The sequence below is a fragment of the Plutella xylostella genome, chromosome 12 (genome assembly GCF_932276165.1).
Source record: "Plutella xylostella chromosome 12, ilPluXylo3.1, whole genome shotgun sequence".
Classification (NCBI taxonomy): domain Eukaryota; kingdom Metazoa; phylum Arthropoda; class Insecta; order Lepidoptera; family Plutellidae; genus Plutella; species Plutella xylostella.
This window is the reverse complement of record NC_063992.1, coordinates 1886247-1903415: the sequence shown is the minus strand read 5'-3', so window position 1 is coordinate 1903415 and position 17169 is coordinate 1886247. Positions and strand designations below refer to the sequence as shown.

Sequence of the window (17169 nt, the reverse complement as noted above, 5' to 3'; positions counted from 1 at the left end):
CTCTCGAATGGAGCCTTTGTGCATATCCCCAAGGTCTAAACTGCCTTCCTAAGCTTGGACCATTTCTCACCACGCTGGTCCACTGCGGGTTGGTGGGTTCACATATCTAGATGTGCTAAATAACACACCTTTTCGACATCGTATGATTCCTATAAGTAACATTAAATTGTAACCTTCTAATAACGAATTAAAAAAATATAACTTAAACACAAAAAAACGGCAATCAAAAAAGAAACAACTCAAAGATATTACGTACGCCACTTTAGTTTATTTTGCGTTGGCAATAGAGTAAAATATGGTGTTCATACAAAACACACTTCACTCTAGTTTATCTTTTGTGTCTTAGCAATAGAGTCGACTATCGCGTGCCAAAATATACTTTCCTTTACTCTAATACACCCAGACAAGACACTCTCTCCCACTATAGTATATTCTCTATGTGCTGGCAATAGAGTCGACAATCGCGTGCAGCCACACGGCGGCTGCGCGTGCGCCGGCGTCCTCGTCGCGCGTGTACTCACTGGACACGTAGGACGCTCGCCCCGCCCTGCAGGGAAATATTGGTGGAATTACGGAGAAAGAAGGACTAGATTCAAGAAAATATAAATATATTAATAGTTATTTTGATCGGAGTGCTTTCCATAAAATAGATAGACGAATGGATGGATAAAAATCGCCTGAAGAGATTAAAAAACGTATTTTAATACAGGCAGAGTGTTGCAAAATAGGTTTAGTAAGCCGAAAAGGGCTGACTCAGAATCTCAATCTAAAGAAGTTTTGTTTTACGTATTTATAACGTAAAAAATCACGTTTTATTAATTCCAAAACATTTTCCATTTTTGTTCAGAATGAGCCCCCAACTCACACATTCCGTCTTGCAATACATACGTCTTTCAACACTATGTTAGTTGTGCATTTTATCAGGTCCCTTACCTTGCAACCATAGTGGCGGTAGAAACCGCGCCTTCCTGAGCTGCAGATCTCAACTTCTGCACCAGTGTGGCCCAGTCTACAGATAGGTTCTCTTTGAAGGCTATTGACACTGCATGCAGTGTATCCAACTGAAAAAAATACAGATAATAAATTGCAATTTTATTAGTACGGAATATCCATTAAAATAACACATATCTAAATATCCCTACCTAATAAGCTACTTTCCTTTAGAAACCTCTCAATATTAGGGGTGATAAAATAATTATTTTAAAAATCTCACCATAGTTCGGTCTCCCGGTTCCGCGCCTCCATACTTAGTTATAGCTTCCATTGCACTTTCCAGGGCTTGCAGCCACGTCACACGGTCTATCGTTTGTGCACTGTTAAATAAAAATGGTAAATTAAACTTTGATAAATTAAATGTAGACAGCTCATTTTACAAGGTTAATAGACACGGTCAATTAAACTAAATAATGTATTATAACCGTAGTCGCATCAAAATGCCAATCAGTCCATATGCCGAATGAATTCTGTTAATTTCTAATGCGTCCTATCAGTATCAGCGCTTAAGATTACCCAAAAATGTACTCAGATAGCTTATTCAGTTCAATACCTGGCCACGGCCTGCGACGCGGCGGCCAGGCCCAGGCTGTAGATGCCGCCCGAGGTCCCTCCCATGTCGGTCTCCGCCATCTCCGACAGGTCCCACAGCACATTGGACGGGTACTCGACTAGGGATAGCGGCTGGGAGTCCAGGTATGACAGGATTGCTGTGGGGATTATTGGAATGTTAGTGCTTAGTTATGGAGGACTTTAATACGAATATAGAAAAGGGAAGATTGAAAGTGGTGGACTGCACCGAGAAATATTGCAGGCTGAGCGCAAATAGTACAAGGGAAAAGCGGATATTTTGTTTCTATAATTATTATTGATTTTATCGAAAGGGTCTCCCTTCATCATTTCAGGCATTTCATTCATGGCATTTAGTACAGTTACTGTTGTCCTATGACTATTGAAACCGGCTAACTTCTTGGCAAGCTAATCTGCGCAAACAGTTCCGACACTCCGCTCAAATCTTCCCAAGTCATTATCCAGTATCCGTACCTTGTCCGAACTTCTTAAGCGTAGTCCCGCAGTCTCCGTCCCCACAGCCGGAGTCCAGTCGGTTGAGCTGGTCCACGGCCGCCACCAGCGCTTGAGATGCTCTCATCAGGGAAGTACGGAATGTCTGCTGCTGTGCCGGCGAGAGGGCGGGCCCTAGGTTACCCTGGGGAATGGAATGAGCTGATGAATCCTGACCGAAAGTAGGCTTGTCATGGCGTAACTTAAAAGATTTTGTCGTTTTAAAGGTATGACCAAAAGGGGGTGTTATAATTTTGACAGGTTTCGAATTAAAGTCGTTAAGCCACTTATTTGTATTTTTATAAGGGTGTTTAACTCTCACAGTAGATAATATAACACGCATTAGATCGCATGAATAGTTACAATTTGGAACAAGCAATCTTCTTCTAAAGTCCGTTTTTTTTAATCTCAGATACTAAATTGACAAATCATCAACAGTCGATTGTCCCGCGATTAAGTGACTTATCGTTCTTTTGGCTGATGAACCGTTCAGAATCTGACAATTTAGTATCTGAGATTAAAAACAGACTTTATGTAACAAAAAAAGCTAGGGTTAATAAAACCCACCTTCCTCTCACTACTCTTCAGCAGCCCATCATCATCGCCCACATTATCCTCTCCATCCGCCACGCTCAGCTGTGACCCGGCCCACCCTAGAGCCTCAGTGGGATGGTCTAACAGTCGCAGCCAGTTCTCCCGGCGGTCTGCAGGCAGCCGCAGCAGGCAGATCTGGAACCCGTGCATCTCGAGGGAAGTCTTCATGTGGCCCGCGTATGTTCGGCAGAGGGTTATGTGGTGGTTTTCTGTGGATGGTTGTGTTGTTTTACAATAAAATACTTTGTTTGCGCCAATAATAAAAATAAATAAAAGTAAAACAGTACAAAGAGGCGGCCTTATTGCTACGCTAACCCAAAAGTTATCTTTACGAGATAACTTTTGGGTTATATAGTGAAGGAGTGGAAGCTATAAATTGCTTATGTAATTGGGTGGTGCAGAATTGTCTAAATGCTCTTTCGACGAATGGTCAAAAAACCCCTCACGGACGGATCAGTAAAAAAGTGACCTAAAAATATAATATCCTAATATCTACTAACTAACTGAATTTGGTTATTTAGTCCAGTCATTGCATAGGAAAAGTGCAGTATAAATAGAAGAGAAGTAAGTATATTTTAACATACCCAAATACGCTTTAGTTTCTCCGCAAAGAATGTTCATCTCCATAATGGAAGTGCCTCCTAAATTGTCGATCATCGCCACTACTTTGTCGCCTGCTACTAACTTCAGGTGGTCTATGATCTGAAAGGTAAGATAAAATTCAATTATTTTGTATTGTCTTCTGTATATCATTCATCAGTATCATCAGTCCGTAAACCCCCAATGCCGGACTTACGCCTTTCCCAAGGATATCTTTGATATTTTGAAACATTTTGAAAAGCGATAAACACTCATTACAAACAACTACAAACTGTGACAAACGTTTTAAGGACGCTGCGCTCACCCAAATCTTTTCGTGCCCAGCTTGCGTGCCGTACTACATAGTCTGCGGCCGCTACTGGATTAGTTATCAACATCGACAAACTCGTTTAATGCGCGTTCCACAAATCACAGTGCCGTATGTATAGCGAATCTCGATATAGTCACGTTCACCAGCAGCTGGTTGTTTACCTTATCGAGGATCATCTGCACCACTTCGGCTGCTGTCCCCATTTTCATTTTTCTGATGCCGGCCTCGCCGTGCACGCCGGCGCCGAGCTCCATCTCATCATCAGCGATTTCGAACAGCGGCGGCTGACCTGGGGAAATACCATAATGGAAGTTAATAAACTAATTATTGATTATTGCTTATGGAGAGGTTTACATCCAGCACTACGTAATCTTACCGTGTTGGGGACCAAGACAAGACAAGAGCTAGGCTAAGGTTTGTCACTGGGGTGAAAGGATAGATTACAGCCAGTCAGATTAGTGTCAGTCGATGACTGCTAACTGACCGCTGAGCTGAGGTATGAGGTATTAGGTGGTGCATCAGTATTTATTAATTTCCGGTAACAAATCCTATAAACTATAAAGGATTTGTTGGTATCTTCAGCCTTGTTTAAGTGGGTTATGGGTTTTGATGGACCTTGGAGGTTTAATTATACCGAAATATCTTAACTACTTTCTTCATCATCATCATCATCATCAAGACCCATCACGTCCCCACTGCTAGGGCACGGGTATCCTTCCAATGAACTACTTCCTTATTTTATGAAAATTACATATATTGACGCGATCGAGCGAACACTCTTTAAATTTTCTGATTCAGTACTGACCAGGTAACGAGCAAGCACTCAGACACACTCCCAGGGTGGCCATGTGTGTGTTGGCCTCTACCGCCATACTCCGGATGGCGTCCAAGTCGAAGCCCTGCGCTGCCATGGCACTGCACAGCTGAGGAATGAGGAAATAGGTAAGACCTTAAAATCTTATTGTTCTTAATGATTGAAACTAGGTATCGGTATGTAGAGCACTTTTATAGTTGAATAATCTGATCATCATTAGCCCGTAATCTTCCGTTTTTATAATGACGGATCACTTTATTTATTCAGTACCTATAACCCTGAGCATAAAGAGCTGTTCAGATAGTCCGCTGAGCAACTTTAAATAGTTGGACCAGTCCAACCAGTGAGTGTCCACGTTTCAGCACCATACGATACGTTTTCATCATCACCGGCCGGAATAATCTGTTGATTATCATTCATGAAATAACATCCATGAATATTGTTATAGAATCGGCTGATTACCTTGTAGAAGAACACCTCCCCGCACATGCTGCGGCCGCCGGTCTTGTTGTGGCTGGACGCCACGTCCTCGCCCACGATCAGGCCTTCCACCTATAGGATACAGAAGGTAGGATATAAATAAAAGTTTTATCTAAAAACGTTGCCGAACGATAAAAGCTAGTCACTTTTATGTTTATGTACCTCTAGTAGTTACGAGGGTCCTAAAAACTGAGGGTTTTCAAAGATATTTTGTTAGGCATATCAGTATAGGTGTGTAGGTACCTTGATTCCCGCAATCTTTGCTTTCTCAATAGCTTTTCCGAAGTTCAGTCGGTCTCCAGTGTAATTTCCAATAATAACCAAGACACCGCCTGAAATAGATGAATAATGAGATGTAAATAATTCCATCGACATCGGCTTACCGTGCTATCAAGACAGCTTTTCTCACTCTCGAATCTCCGAAGGAGCAGACATTCAGGCAACTAACGTTGGGAAATAAATTTTGAAATCTAGCCATATATTTCGCCGTAGACATGTATTGACTAATGATGTTATGGTATAGAACAGTGTTTTTCAACCTTTTTCATGACGCGACCCCCCTGGTATAAAAAAATATTTCGCGACCCCCTTGACCCTTTCGGTTTTTTATCATGTATGTATGTTTATGTTACAGTATTCTCAATATTCATTCCATACGACGTATTGATGGTCTCCATGATTAGGATTCAGAGTAGTACATACTTATCGGATTTAAAAACACATTATTTTAGAATTACACACTTAGAATACGTGGGGCCATGTACATAGGTACGTACAACTAATGCCATTGCGACCCGGAATTTCTTTTTCGAAATTAGCTTTTTCTATCTGACTTTTTTGAGCATTTCAATATCTTGAATAAAAGTTTTCAACGGTGAAATGAAAGTAAAAAGACAAACTACCTGGCTTTACAAAAAAATAAATACTTGTGGTCGTCGTCTTTGAACCAGGCAGGAAGGCCTACCCACGCTACGTTTGCCTATTCGTGGTCTCCACTCGAGAACTCGTCTACCCCAACGGTTATCGGTTTTTCGGCAGATATGACCAGCCCACTGCCACTTCAGCTTGCATATTTTGACAGCTATGCCAATGCCAGTAATCTTAATCCTCTGAATGACGGAAAATCTCATTTCCGATACGATTTATCTGAGAAACCCCAAGCATAGCTCTCTCCATAGCACGCTGAGCGACTTTAAATCGGTGGACTAGTCCTACCGTCAGTGCCCACGTCTCTGCACCATACGTCATCACTGGCAGGACGCACTGGTTGAAATCTTTAGTCTTCAGGCTCTGAGGGATGGCCAAGGAGAATATGTGCTGACGAAGTTTTCCGAATACAGCCCAACCCAGTTGGATGCGCCTTGCAGCCTCCTTGTCGAAGTTGATTCTGCCTAGCCGAATTTGCCTTTTGTCTCCCCGAGGTAGACATATCTTGCACAAATTCGATTGTTGCCTCACCAACGATCATCGGCTCCAGTTTGATGTGAGCATTGTACCTATATGACTTTCGTCTTGTCCAAATTTATACCCCCAAAGCCTACACGTTGGGAAGCAGCATTTAGGCCACTTCGTTCATCCAGCTGAGTTCCTGCAGAGATTCTGCCATAATAACGATGTCGTCCACGAAGCAGAGAGGTGTGTCATGCCTCGCCATTTATACATATGTCAAGTCCGGCGGCATCGTACAGACTCGTCAACTCCTCGATATAGCGCCATTCGATTTGAAATCTCTGCAACGCTACCAAAATTTCCCATGTCTCGATGGAGTTGAAGGCGTTTTCATAGACCACAAAGGCTAGACACAGAGGCTGATTATACTCTTCGGTTTTCTGTGTAATCTGCCTTACTGTGTGGATGTGGTCTATTGTACTAAAACAGATCCATGAGATAATTTAATTAATAAGTATAATTTCACGTAAGTATATTGTTTAGTTTGTAGGTATTTCATCATCAAGACCCATCACGTCCCCACTGCTGGGGCACGGGTCTCCTTCCAATGAAGGAAGGGTTTTAGGCCTAGTCCACCACGCTGGCCTAGTGCGGGTTGGTGGAGGTATTTATAGTTAATTAATAAATTCTTTAGTACACTTGACCCTATCTGAACATAAATATTCTTCCACCTAAAGGTTGTCTTGAAAAAATCGCTTTTAGTGATAAGACCGCCTTTTTTGTACCTATGTGTTTGTATTTAAGCTTTGTATAATCTATTCTTGTGTACAAATAAAGAATATTCTATCTATCTATCTAATAAAAAACAAGCTCAGCCTTCGCATTTAAGATTTTTTTTAATTTTTAAAGTATGAGTACTAATTGTCTTTATTGTTTTTAACTAAAGTTCCCAATTTTTTCGCCCTTTGGCGACCCCCCTACAGAAGCTTCGCGACCCCCCAGGGGGTCGCGACCCACAGGTTGAAAAACACTGGTATAGAAGAGTAGTTGAATCTTACCCGAGTTGTACTTGTACAAGTGTGCGATGGCGTACAGCACGTGTCCGGTGGGGGGCGATGCGAACACGCCCCCGGCCACTGCGCCGTCAAGCATGCCTGCACCCACTAGACCTGGAAGTATACAGTTTATATTGCTAGAATCTGGTTTAAATACTCGTAGTTAGGTACCTACTATGCCTACTATGCCAAGTACTGTAGCTAAATCGTCTGTCACAAAAGTTAATAATGATTTATAAACCTCTGAGACTTGTGACGTCCGTTGAAAAGAATATAAAAGCGATCCTCAGAGGTATCTAGCAGTAGACTAGTATTTTCTGATGAATTGGCCAAAAAATTATCTGAATTAAGAGTACCTGCAGCAAATGGTTCATGGCCGGAGCCCCCGCCGCCAAGGATTGCCACTCTCCCGGAATCAGACTGTAACAGAACAACTCATTAAATTACAGTTTAATGAATTCCTATGAAGTTTCAACGTCGTCGTCTGTACACAACAATGATATATTTTCTTCAGGGTTGTCAAAAATATGATCCGGAAAAAAAGGTGTGAAGGTTTTACTGTTTGCTACTCAGAAATGTGTTGCAAACCGACAACGATTGCTGTGCGGTGAGGAATTTTGCTTAAAAATTGCATCACCATTGAAGTTTTCCTTTCAACATAAATCATAATTCTCCACAATCCCTCCTCAACCCAATTCCTTCGTCATTGCCTCAACGTACCTTCTGCTTGACAGTGATGACCCGATGGCGCGGGTGCAGGCGCAGGCGCGGCAGCAGCGCCGCCACGCCGGGCAGGTTGTCGTCCACGCATGAGGCAGGTGAGTTGATCAGCTTCTTCTACATCAGTCTGAACTAGTACCGTAGACAGCTACGACTTTTAAGGTAGGTTATTGGAGTAGCGCCGGTGTCGCTGGTTCAGCGAAAATAACTAGAACGCAGCGTCACCATGACAGGACAGACGCTGTGTTCGAACAATACTTACTCTCGCTGCATTAGCATCGCTGTAGCCAGTACAGTCGGTAGCTATATAGTGACCTTAACTTAAAGGAATGCCGACTGCTACATACCTCATGTTGTCTGCCGCCAATTTAGAGCTTTAATGTTACGTTGCTCCCCTTACTCACTATCTCCTATACCACTCACTACCTCAACGTACCTTCTACTTGACAGTGATGATGCGACCCCGGAACAGTTACTACCGCTCGACGACATGTCATCTGCCTTCAATTTATAGCTTTACCCCTCACCTTCTGCTTGACAGTGACCACCCGATGGCGCGGGTGCAGGCGCAGGCGCGGCAGCAGCGCCGCCACGCCGCGCAGGCTGTCGTCCACGCACGACGCGGGTGAGTTGATCAGATTCTTCCTCATGAGTCTGAACATTAGTATCCTTCAGACCAGATCCGGTTCAGCAGAAGTACCTAACTATAATGCAGCGTCACAGTGACAGGACAGTGAGACGCTGCGTTCGAACAATAGTTACTTCCGCTGCATCAGCATCGCTGTAGACACTCTAGGCGTCAGCTATAGTGACCTCGAAGAAATGTCGTCTCCTGCAACCCCATATCATCTGCCGCCAATTTAGCGCTTCACATTGCTTCTCTTACTACCGCTCGAGAACATGTCGTCTGCCTTCAATTTATAGCTTTACCCCTCACCTTCTGCTTGACAGTGACGACCCGATGGCGCGGGTGCAGGCGCAGGCGCGGCAGCAGCGCCGCCACGCCGCGCAGGTTGTCGTCCACGCATGACGCGGGTGAGTTGATCAGCTTCTTGGTCACTGGTCGGTGGGGCGACGCCATCTTGGATTTGGGGGCTACCTGGAAATTGTGCAGATAGGTACGGAAACGGAAAAGGTGGGTTAGGGTTTTCTGATATGCTAGTGGTGCAAAAATTTTAGCGCAGAGTGGAATTTTATAAGGGAACCAGAAATGGTATCCAAAACTTAGAGCCTGACTTCATGAATATGTGGGACCTCTGATAAACGCAAGGCTGTTTGACAACATAGCTGTTCCATACATTGTGATCCACTGTTTCTACCTAGATATTCTTAACTTGTACCTATTTAGTTAGCAGCTGTTTTTTACAGACATTTATCTTCATTAGCTAGAGATGATTCATATTTACAGCTCCGCTGGCCTTGTAAATATGAATTCAATAGAAACACAGTTTTCAAATATTTTCATGGTAGGTAATAGATAAATGCAACAAGGCAGACTTACCGTCAACGAAACGCCGCAAAAAATATAATTTTACACAAAACAATTCACAATAGGCATTCGATAATAATGATAACTTGATAACACACAGCATACACTGCTAGCCGGCTCATCCAACGCGAACTGTTTTCAAAACAAAATGTAAGACGCGGTTCTTGAATTTTCATCTAAATCAACAATAAACATTGATAATTCAATATCTCGGGGTAAAGTTTATGACCCGCTCATAATACCACTGTCGCTATCACATCATAAAGAAAAAATACACAATGCCGTACGTTAATTATGAAAAGTTGTTATCATCTTGTCATCAGAACGAAATGCTAAGAATATAGTAATTAGAAATGGTAATAATCTTCGAAAAACCACAGGCAGAGACACTAAACGATCTTGTCCAAAGTCAATCAACTCGTCAACTAAATACAAATCGTTATTTAGAACCCTGTCGCACGAAGTTTCTGAACACTTATCTTCTATCCTAGTGAAGGAGTTAGCTTTCGACTCGATTCTAAATGTCGAACTAGACAGAATTGAGACGTGAGATCAATTTATCACTTGCACTGACTGTACTAATTTTAACTCAAGGGCAATCGAGACCGACTGACTTATGCTATAATAGGCATGTAGCTAGTTGAAGAACCATTTTTGCTATATTGACGCTAAACTACCTAGTTAGCATGAAAATACGTATGCAGTCACCTAATAACAATTTGCCATCTTACTACGGGTATTATAAACATACTGTGTGAAGTTTTAGAGAAAAAAGTTGAAGACTACACAAAAATACGGACAGGTAGTTTACGTACGTACCTATACATATAACTAAGTCCAATACCAGAAAAGAAAACCCAAATAAAACAAATAAATAACACCTTTATTCAGTAAGTAGGTACCTTAAAAACAAAACACAGTCTCAACTCCCCACACCTATTCAACAACTCTGAACTCATTCGTCACCCCTTCAAAAGGCGTCAATGTGTTTCCGAGCACACTTCTGGAGGTTCCGTAGTAGCGGATGCGGTAGGAGGTGAGGTAGGCGGCGGGGGGGACGCGGTACTCTATGGTCACTTGGCTGGAGCCTAGGAGGGTGGATGAGCGCTGCCAGTAGAATCTGCAGAGGGTTGGGGTGTTAGTGGTACAGAGAGATAAAGATTGGTCAGAAGGTCAATATGAACCGGATTATTTATCGGGTGTTAGTGGTACAAAGTACTACAAAGAGATAAGGATTGGTGGGCAGGAATGTTTGAAGAGGATCATTACAGTCAGATGGAATATGGGTGTTCCAGATCAGTCGATCTATGGGTATCGAAAATATATAAATTTGTCCTGGATGATTATGATGTCGAAACTAAAATATCATAAATCACAAAGGTCGCATCGGAGTTTATTGGTCCAAATTACTGAATATGCAACTATCTTTGCAGTTTAACATCTGGTACTACTTGAAGACTATCACTGACCTGGTCTCCCAATCAGCATCGGTGGCGATGACGGTCCACTGCCCCACCTCGAGGCGCTCTACCGCCAGGTATGTCGACTCCTGTCTCAAATCATTGCGCGGACTGGCTCCTTGCTGGAATAACAACAATTATTACAGAATATTAGGATCTTACTCACTGGATGGGAGAAGTAGTTGGTTAGATGAGTATCGAAGAAGCAAGCCCTTCTTGAGAAAGTCTTATTATATCTAGCTGTAGACGAGTTTTGGTTGATGATAAAGATCTACATGGGAGAGTCCTTTGCAAATATAAGTACAACAACAGGCTAACTAATACCGGACGGCTGACCGGAAAATAAAAGTTGAATCAGGATAGCCGAGAACATATTTTTGCTCCTTGGGAAAGACCAATATCCAGTTTGGACGACTATTAGGTGATACATGCACTATGCACATGACAATGGTAACTGTAGTGTATCTGTATACAATCATATATATACCTATATGTAGGTAGGTTGGTAATTGTGTGACGTATACGAATAAACCTCAGTCTAGCTTGGAACTCGGTCTTTCATTGTCCTATACATAACAGTAACTATTAGTACAACTTACAAAAACAGCAACAACAGTATCCCCCCTCTTCACTTCCTTCCTCGGCTGCTGCACCACGTCTCCGAAGGTCCTGGCGAGGGGCGTCCCGTCGAACACGACGGGCAGGATGATGGAGATGGTGTTGCTGCGGTAGTCTGCTGGTTCCGGACCTGCGGGCACGTCGCCGCCCTATGGGACATAGGGGTCAAGAATTAATGGATGGGTTAACTGGTTTGGGGCCTCCTATTGTCTGTTGTTTTTCCATATACATAATGGCTGTGTCACCTCGGGCAAAAACAATAGAATAGAATAGAAAGAAGAGAGAAAGTCAATAGATAACAGCTCCGCGACGTGCATCTGTTCTTATACTACGTTCGCAGTAGGGAAACTGATTGCAGTGTAGTGACTGTTTAAGTGGATTTTGTAAAGGTATTTCTGTGTGATTTCTTACCTCAACAGCAATTTTAGCGAATTCGGAAAACTTGTTCAAGAATATGTCCAAAGTGTGCGGGCCGTAAATAGTTGATGCTGCTTCGTAACGTTGGACCTAAAACACACAAGTAAACTTTTTAATAGGTGTCTAGGGCTTCGGCACTTTTATATGGTTTATTGTTTATTGTTCATTTATTTATAATATTTCTTAATAATATATACAGTGCTCTTAAACCTATTAAGGTTTGAATGGGCACACATCATTCATGGTTGCCATTCATAGTTAAGTATGTAGGTATTATGTAGGTATGTAAAAATTAGATCTATAAATACCTGATATTCCTCATAAGTGGCCACATAATGAATATACTCATTAGTCAGTCCCGACACCAGCACTTTCTCCGTGTCCACCCCACTAGCCAAGCTGATGACGTCACGGATGCGTCTCCCTGACATGGTGGTGGGTTCCCCTGGTACTCCAGCCACTAGCACTCCGGCCAGGTGGATGAGGGTCACGGAGACTGTGCGAGGGTGCCAGGGTAACGGGAAGTTTGCCTGAGAATGGGTAACTTGTTATAGATGATGTGCAAAATTCATCAACTCCAAAGTACCTATACATCAGAAGAAAACTAGCTATTTTTATTGCCAGTGTACAAGACAAACAACCCAAACACTTTGTACAAGTCTTTCTGACATACATTCAAGATTTCTTACCCTTCCGGTAGCCAGAAGAATAGGTTTTGGTGCATGACACTCAATATCCTCTGGAGTGGGTTCAGCGAGGATGCCACTGATGGTGTCCAGGAGTGGATTACCTACGATGGTGCCTTGGGTAATGTTCAGAAGATTCGCACCATCAATGGTTCCTGATGCGAAACTGTAGCCCATGCCGGGAACACAGCCTTTAACAGGCTCAGTCTGAAAAACAATTCAAATATTTGATTACCAAAATCACAGTTGGATTTAGTGAAGATATGTGATGATGATAAATTTATTATTTTTTTGCACTTCCCTACTTTCTGCTCCTGAACTTCCTACAAGTTGGCTGGTAGAGAATGCTCTTAGCATTAAGTCCACCTGATTGTACATCTACTTTTGTAAATTGTGCAATAAATATATAAATAATTAAAGTAGTTACCTGATCAAAGGTTTTGGTGACCGGGTCGTATCTGGCGACTGTTTCTTCTGGCATTTCAACAAATTGATGAATCACAGCCAAATGACTCGTCAACTCTTCACCGGGTGAATTCAAAGCTTCCTGAAACGTAAACACTTGTTGTTCAACAAATTTTAATAACTCCTAGTGAGAGATATAATCATAAAAGCAATTAAGTAATATCGTACCATTGCTCCATTGTAAACCTTGGTGCCAATGATCCTGGTACTCTCAAACATGTCATCTCCTGGACCAAGAGAGTAGCATCTTTCAGAGGCTCCGCATAGCAGGAACTGGTTATCACATTCGTCTCCGGAAAACTCGCACCTGGCCCCTCGAGTGTTCGGTGATACATCCCCGAGGTTTGACGAGAAGAATCCTGCTACAATAGCTGGCTGCAAGCAAGAAAATTTTAAATAAAGGATCATTTATCTGACACACTGATATGATAACTGCATACAATACAGCAAACAATATTATACAGAACATACAGAGTAACTTAATAGGTTGCTGTCCAAAGCGTTAAAAAGGTACCAGCTCAGCATGTTCTGTTCAAATTAGAACGCAGGAAACTAAACCTATCAGCCCGAACCAGAGGACCTGGCACCCTAGCTAGCTCTCCTTTTCCTGGTTACTAAACAGTACTCCCAAACCTTTCCAGTCGGCATCCCAGGGTTGAGCGTCTTCTCCATCATCAGCGCCGAGTACCCCAGGTTGTCTGAAGAGACGAGCAGGTTGGTCATGTTCATGCTGGTGGTGTGGACCGCGAACCAGGTGAGGACTCCGTGGAGGCTGCCGTCCGCCTTCTCGATCCTGATCTGACTGAGGGTGTCGTCTACATTGGTGCTGTATCTGGAAGGAATAGTGGCAACAGTCAGATAATGATATTAAAAGGGTTGGAATTTAAGAAGTCGGTAATTAATACCAGAACCGGACTAGGGATTGTCACTTTGGTGTGAGGATTAGCCAGTAGGATGAGTTGTCTGCTAGTCCGGGATGCCACGTATCTAAATACAAAATGTACAGTTGATACGTCAGGGTCTCCTTCCATGAACCTTCCATATAGGTATCTAATGGATGAGGTTTAGTAAATAGAAATGGGATGCAAACCGTATAAACAAGCAAAGTGGTGACAATGATCACAAAGGCTGATTTCAGTATTTTTAACCTGTTACCTTGCTCTTTCTTCAGGAGGATTGAACTCGTAGGAATACGGAGATCTGTTCATGTGAGCATCGCTCACTTGAGTCTGGCTGAAGAATAGGCGAGCTGGCACCACATTCTCATGCGCCCTGATTATACTCTGTAAAATGGGAAACGGTTACTTTTAGCATAGCCTATCATCATCATCTGTCGTCTACCTACACCAGCAACATCATATCAAGGTCTTTGTGCATATTGCGTCTCTTGCTAGGTATGCAGCTAATGTAATTGTGTACTAACCCTTGTTATCCCTTCCACATAGGCATTATAGGTTTCCCTGGAGAATCCCAAGATTGACACATCTAGAAGGAAGTCCACCAGATACCCTCCAGGGGTGCTGTGAGTGTGAGTTCCAGTGATAATCACGTTACGAAGTGAGTAAATATCTCCGTACAATTCTTGCAGTCTTTTAACCACCTGAAATAATCATCAGGTGTCAATTTATTTGCTCATTCTTTACAGTGAATTAATTAAGTATATATTTTGATAAACCTTAATCCTTTTAAGAACATTGAAGAACAATTACGTTATCATGTTGTCGGGTAAATTCAGAGGATATCTATGAAATGCAGACGAATTTCACCATGAACAAACAAATAGATACTACTTATTGCTTTTGTACGACTTCATGGTGTGCGCCAGGGCTTCATCCTAGGGCCTCTTCATTTCCTAATAAATTTTCATAGCCGAATTTTTTTAATAGTTTATATATTTATTTTATAATTATTGTTCTTTAACCAACCTCCCGTCTGACAGCGATCCCGACGGACTGCACCTCGGCAGAGACCAGCACAATGCGGGTGTCTCCCTGGATGAAGATGAAGCTTCGGGCGAACTGCCTCGTGTGGAGACCTGCCCCGGTCTGACTTAGCTCTGCGTAGCCCATCTACAATAGAATCCTTAGTGAGTTAAGATTAGTGTTGCCCAAATTCAGTCTTGGTCTTGCAGTCTTGGTCTTGTTCTTGCGTTTTTGCAAGACCAAGACCAAGAACAAGACCGCGTATTTTTAGCAAGACCAAGACCAAGACTGACCGTGCAAGACTTGAGCAAGAACAAGACATAGCCTGCAAGACTCTTGCGTCTTGCAGAGCGCTATTTCACTGAGTAGTTAGGTGTAACAGTTCGGTGTATAGGTAAGTACGCTTAGGAATTCTATGAGATGCAAAAAACTGTATCAAAGAAAATGAAAAACTGGACCTATGCGCATTACGACTAATACCATAAACATAGCGAATAAAAAAATATCTATTAAAATCAAAAAGTAAACTTTAATAAATAGTAATAGACTAATAGGTAATTGCAAGACTTGCAAGACTCTTGCTGCAAGACCAAGACCAAGACCAAGACTGGGAGCGCAAGACCAAGACCAAGACCAAGACCAGGTGTATTGGCGCAAGACCAAGACCAAGACCAAGACCAGGTGTATTGGCGCAAGACCAAGACCAAGACTGGCTAAGTCTCGTCTTGTTCTTGCATTTGGGCAACACTAGTTAAGATTATTATACTTGTGAATACTGTTGTATTGTTTGTGAGTAGGTATAACGTATAAAGTATCGGATGATAAACCAGAATAGTCTAGTTGTTGGTCAGAGCGCTAACTCTAGTGACGATGGTCCGAGTTCGAATCCATGCCGACATAGTTATGTTATTTATTTACAGACAAATAGGCGTTCATTTGTACTCGGGTCTTGTAGCAATAGGCAATTTAAAAAATGTGGTTTCGAAACTTTATAACATTATTTATTTATTTATTTGATACTTTATTGCACAAATATGAAATATAAGTGTACAAAAGGTGGACTTAATGCTAAAAGCATTTTCTACCAGCCAACCTACAGGAGGTACAGAAAAACTAGTAGAAAGGTGCAACATTAGATAGATACTTACAAAATTTATTTCCGTACACGGGCCAGTCATATCAGCTATACCGACACCAACATTATACGGCAAAACAACAGAAGGTCCGCCTTCAGTTGTTTCTTCAGGCGTGGTGCCAGGGTCCGCCGTGGTATCTGTGACGTCATCAGCGCCACTGTCTCTGTTGACTAGGAGCACAGTGGTGGTGATGCCAGCTGTGACAGCTAGTACTCCTACCACGATTAAGATTTTTACCGTGACTGTTAGCGCCATATTAAATTCTGGAACAGATTTGAGATTCGATGATGTTGCTAGACCTTCTTCATAATATAATTATTTATAATTGTCAGCTTTGTACATTGAGCCTCTATTGCCTGTTCTAAAATTTGCAAGAATGTGATATAAAAATACTTGCTGAGATTTTTGTAACTTCGTTTTTAATATTTAAGTAGGTACATATTTAACTTTACTTACCTTATTATCACCGACAAAACCTAAGGAACTATAAAATCCGCAACATTATTTTAATCTTACAATCTACTAGGACAGTTTTTTTAAAAATAGAGACAATAATAATAAAATCCTATTATAACTATCTATTTTAAAACAACATACAAACAATAATTATTTATCTACGGTCCGGTTGCTACTGAATACCCTAATCTATCTTTTCAGGATTATCGATTCATTAGCGATAATGTTTGACATAATCTCTAATTAATTTTATAACACCTCCCGCGAACTCTAATGGGTTCTGTGTTTGTATTATTATTTAATTCTTTATTGCACAAATACATAAATAAGTGAACAAACGGTGAACTTATTGCTAAAAGCATTTTCTACCAGTCAACCCACAGAAAGGCGTTTCTGAGTTAACCGTCGTTCAGTAATAAAATCTCTGGTAATAAACGATATTCTGGATTCGTATATCCCTACATTAAGTTCCTATTTATTTCATCTTAAAAATATGTCTATAA

At 41.9% G+C, this 17169-nt stretch overlaps 2 protein-coding genes across 3 annotated transcripts; both read right to left on the bottom strand.

Moving 5' to 3' along the window:
- Positions 1–248: 248 nt before the first annotated feature.
- Positions 249–9939, bottom strand: LOC119693987 (triokinase/FMN cyclase). Of its 2 annotated transcripts, none has more exons than XM_048624657.1 (15): positions 9519–9939; positions 8955–9116; positions 7654–7717; positions 7301–7411; positions 5097–5185; positions 4836–4925; positions 4365–4482; positions 3721–3848; positions 3234–3351; positions 2623–2858; positions 2038–2200; positions 1547–1703; positions 1214–1313; positions 934–1061; positions 249–547 (listed from the first exon to the last, which is right to left on the bottom strand). In XM_048624657.1, the coding sequence occupies exons 2-15, from the start codon at positions 9096–9098 to the stop codon at positions 436–438; spliced, it is 1758 nt and encodes a 585-aa protein (XP_048480614.1). In that variant the 5' UTR covers positions 9099–9116; positions 9519–9939; the 3' UTR covers positions 249–435. The 2 variants fall into 2 exon arrangements, with proteins under 2 accessions (XP_048480614.1, XP_048480613.1); XM_048624656.1 differs by having other exon boundaries at positions 8955–9112.
- A 431-nt stretch (positions 9940–10370) lies between these two features.
- Positions 10371–16815, bottom strand: LOC119694043 (neutral ceramidase). The gene is made up of 14 exons (XM_048624370.1): positions 16667–16815; positions 16223–16473; positions 15078–15221; positions 14576–14752; positions 14308–14435; positions 13786–13984; positions 13321–13527; positions 13115–13234; positions 12691–12894; positions 12310–12531; positions 11996–12091; positions 11566–11733; positions 10976–11088; positions 10371–10626 (listed from the first exon to the last, which is right to left on the bottom strand). The coding sequence occupies exons 2-14, from the start codon at positions 16463–16465 to the stop codon at positions 10443–10445; spliced, it is 2205 nt and encodes a 734-aa protein (XP_048480327.1). The 5' UTR covers positions 16466–16473; positions 16667–16815; the 3' UTR covers positions 10371–10442.
- Between the last annotated feature and the right edge of the window lie 354 nt (positions 16816–17169).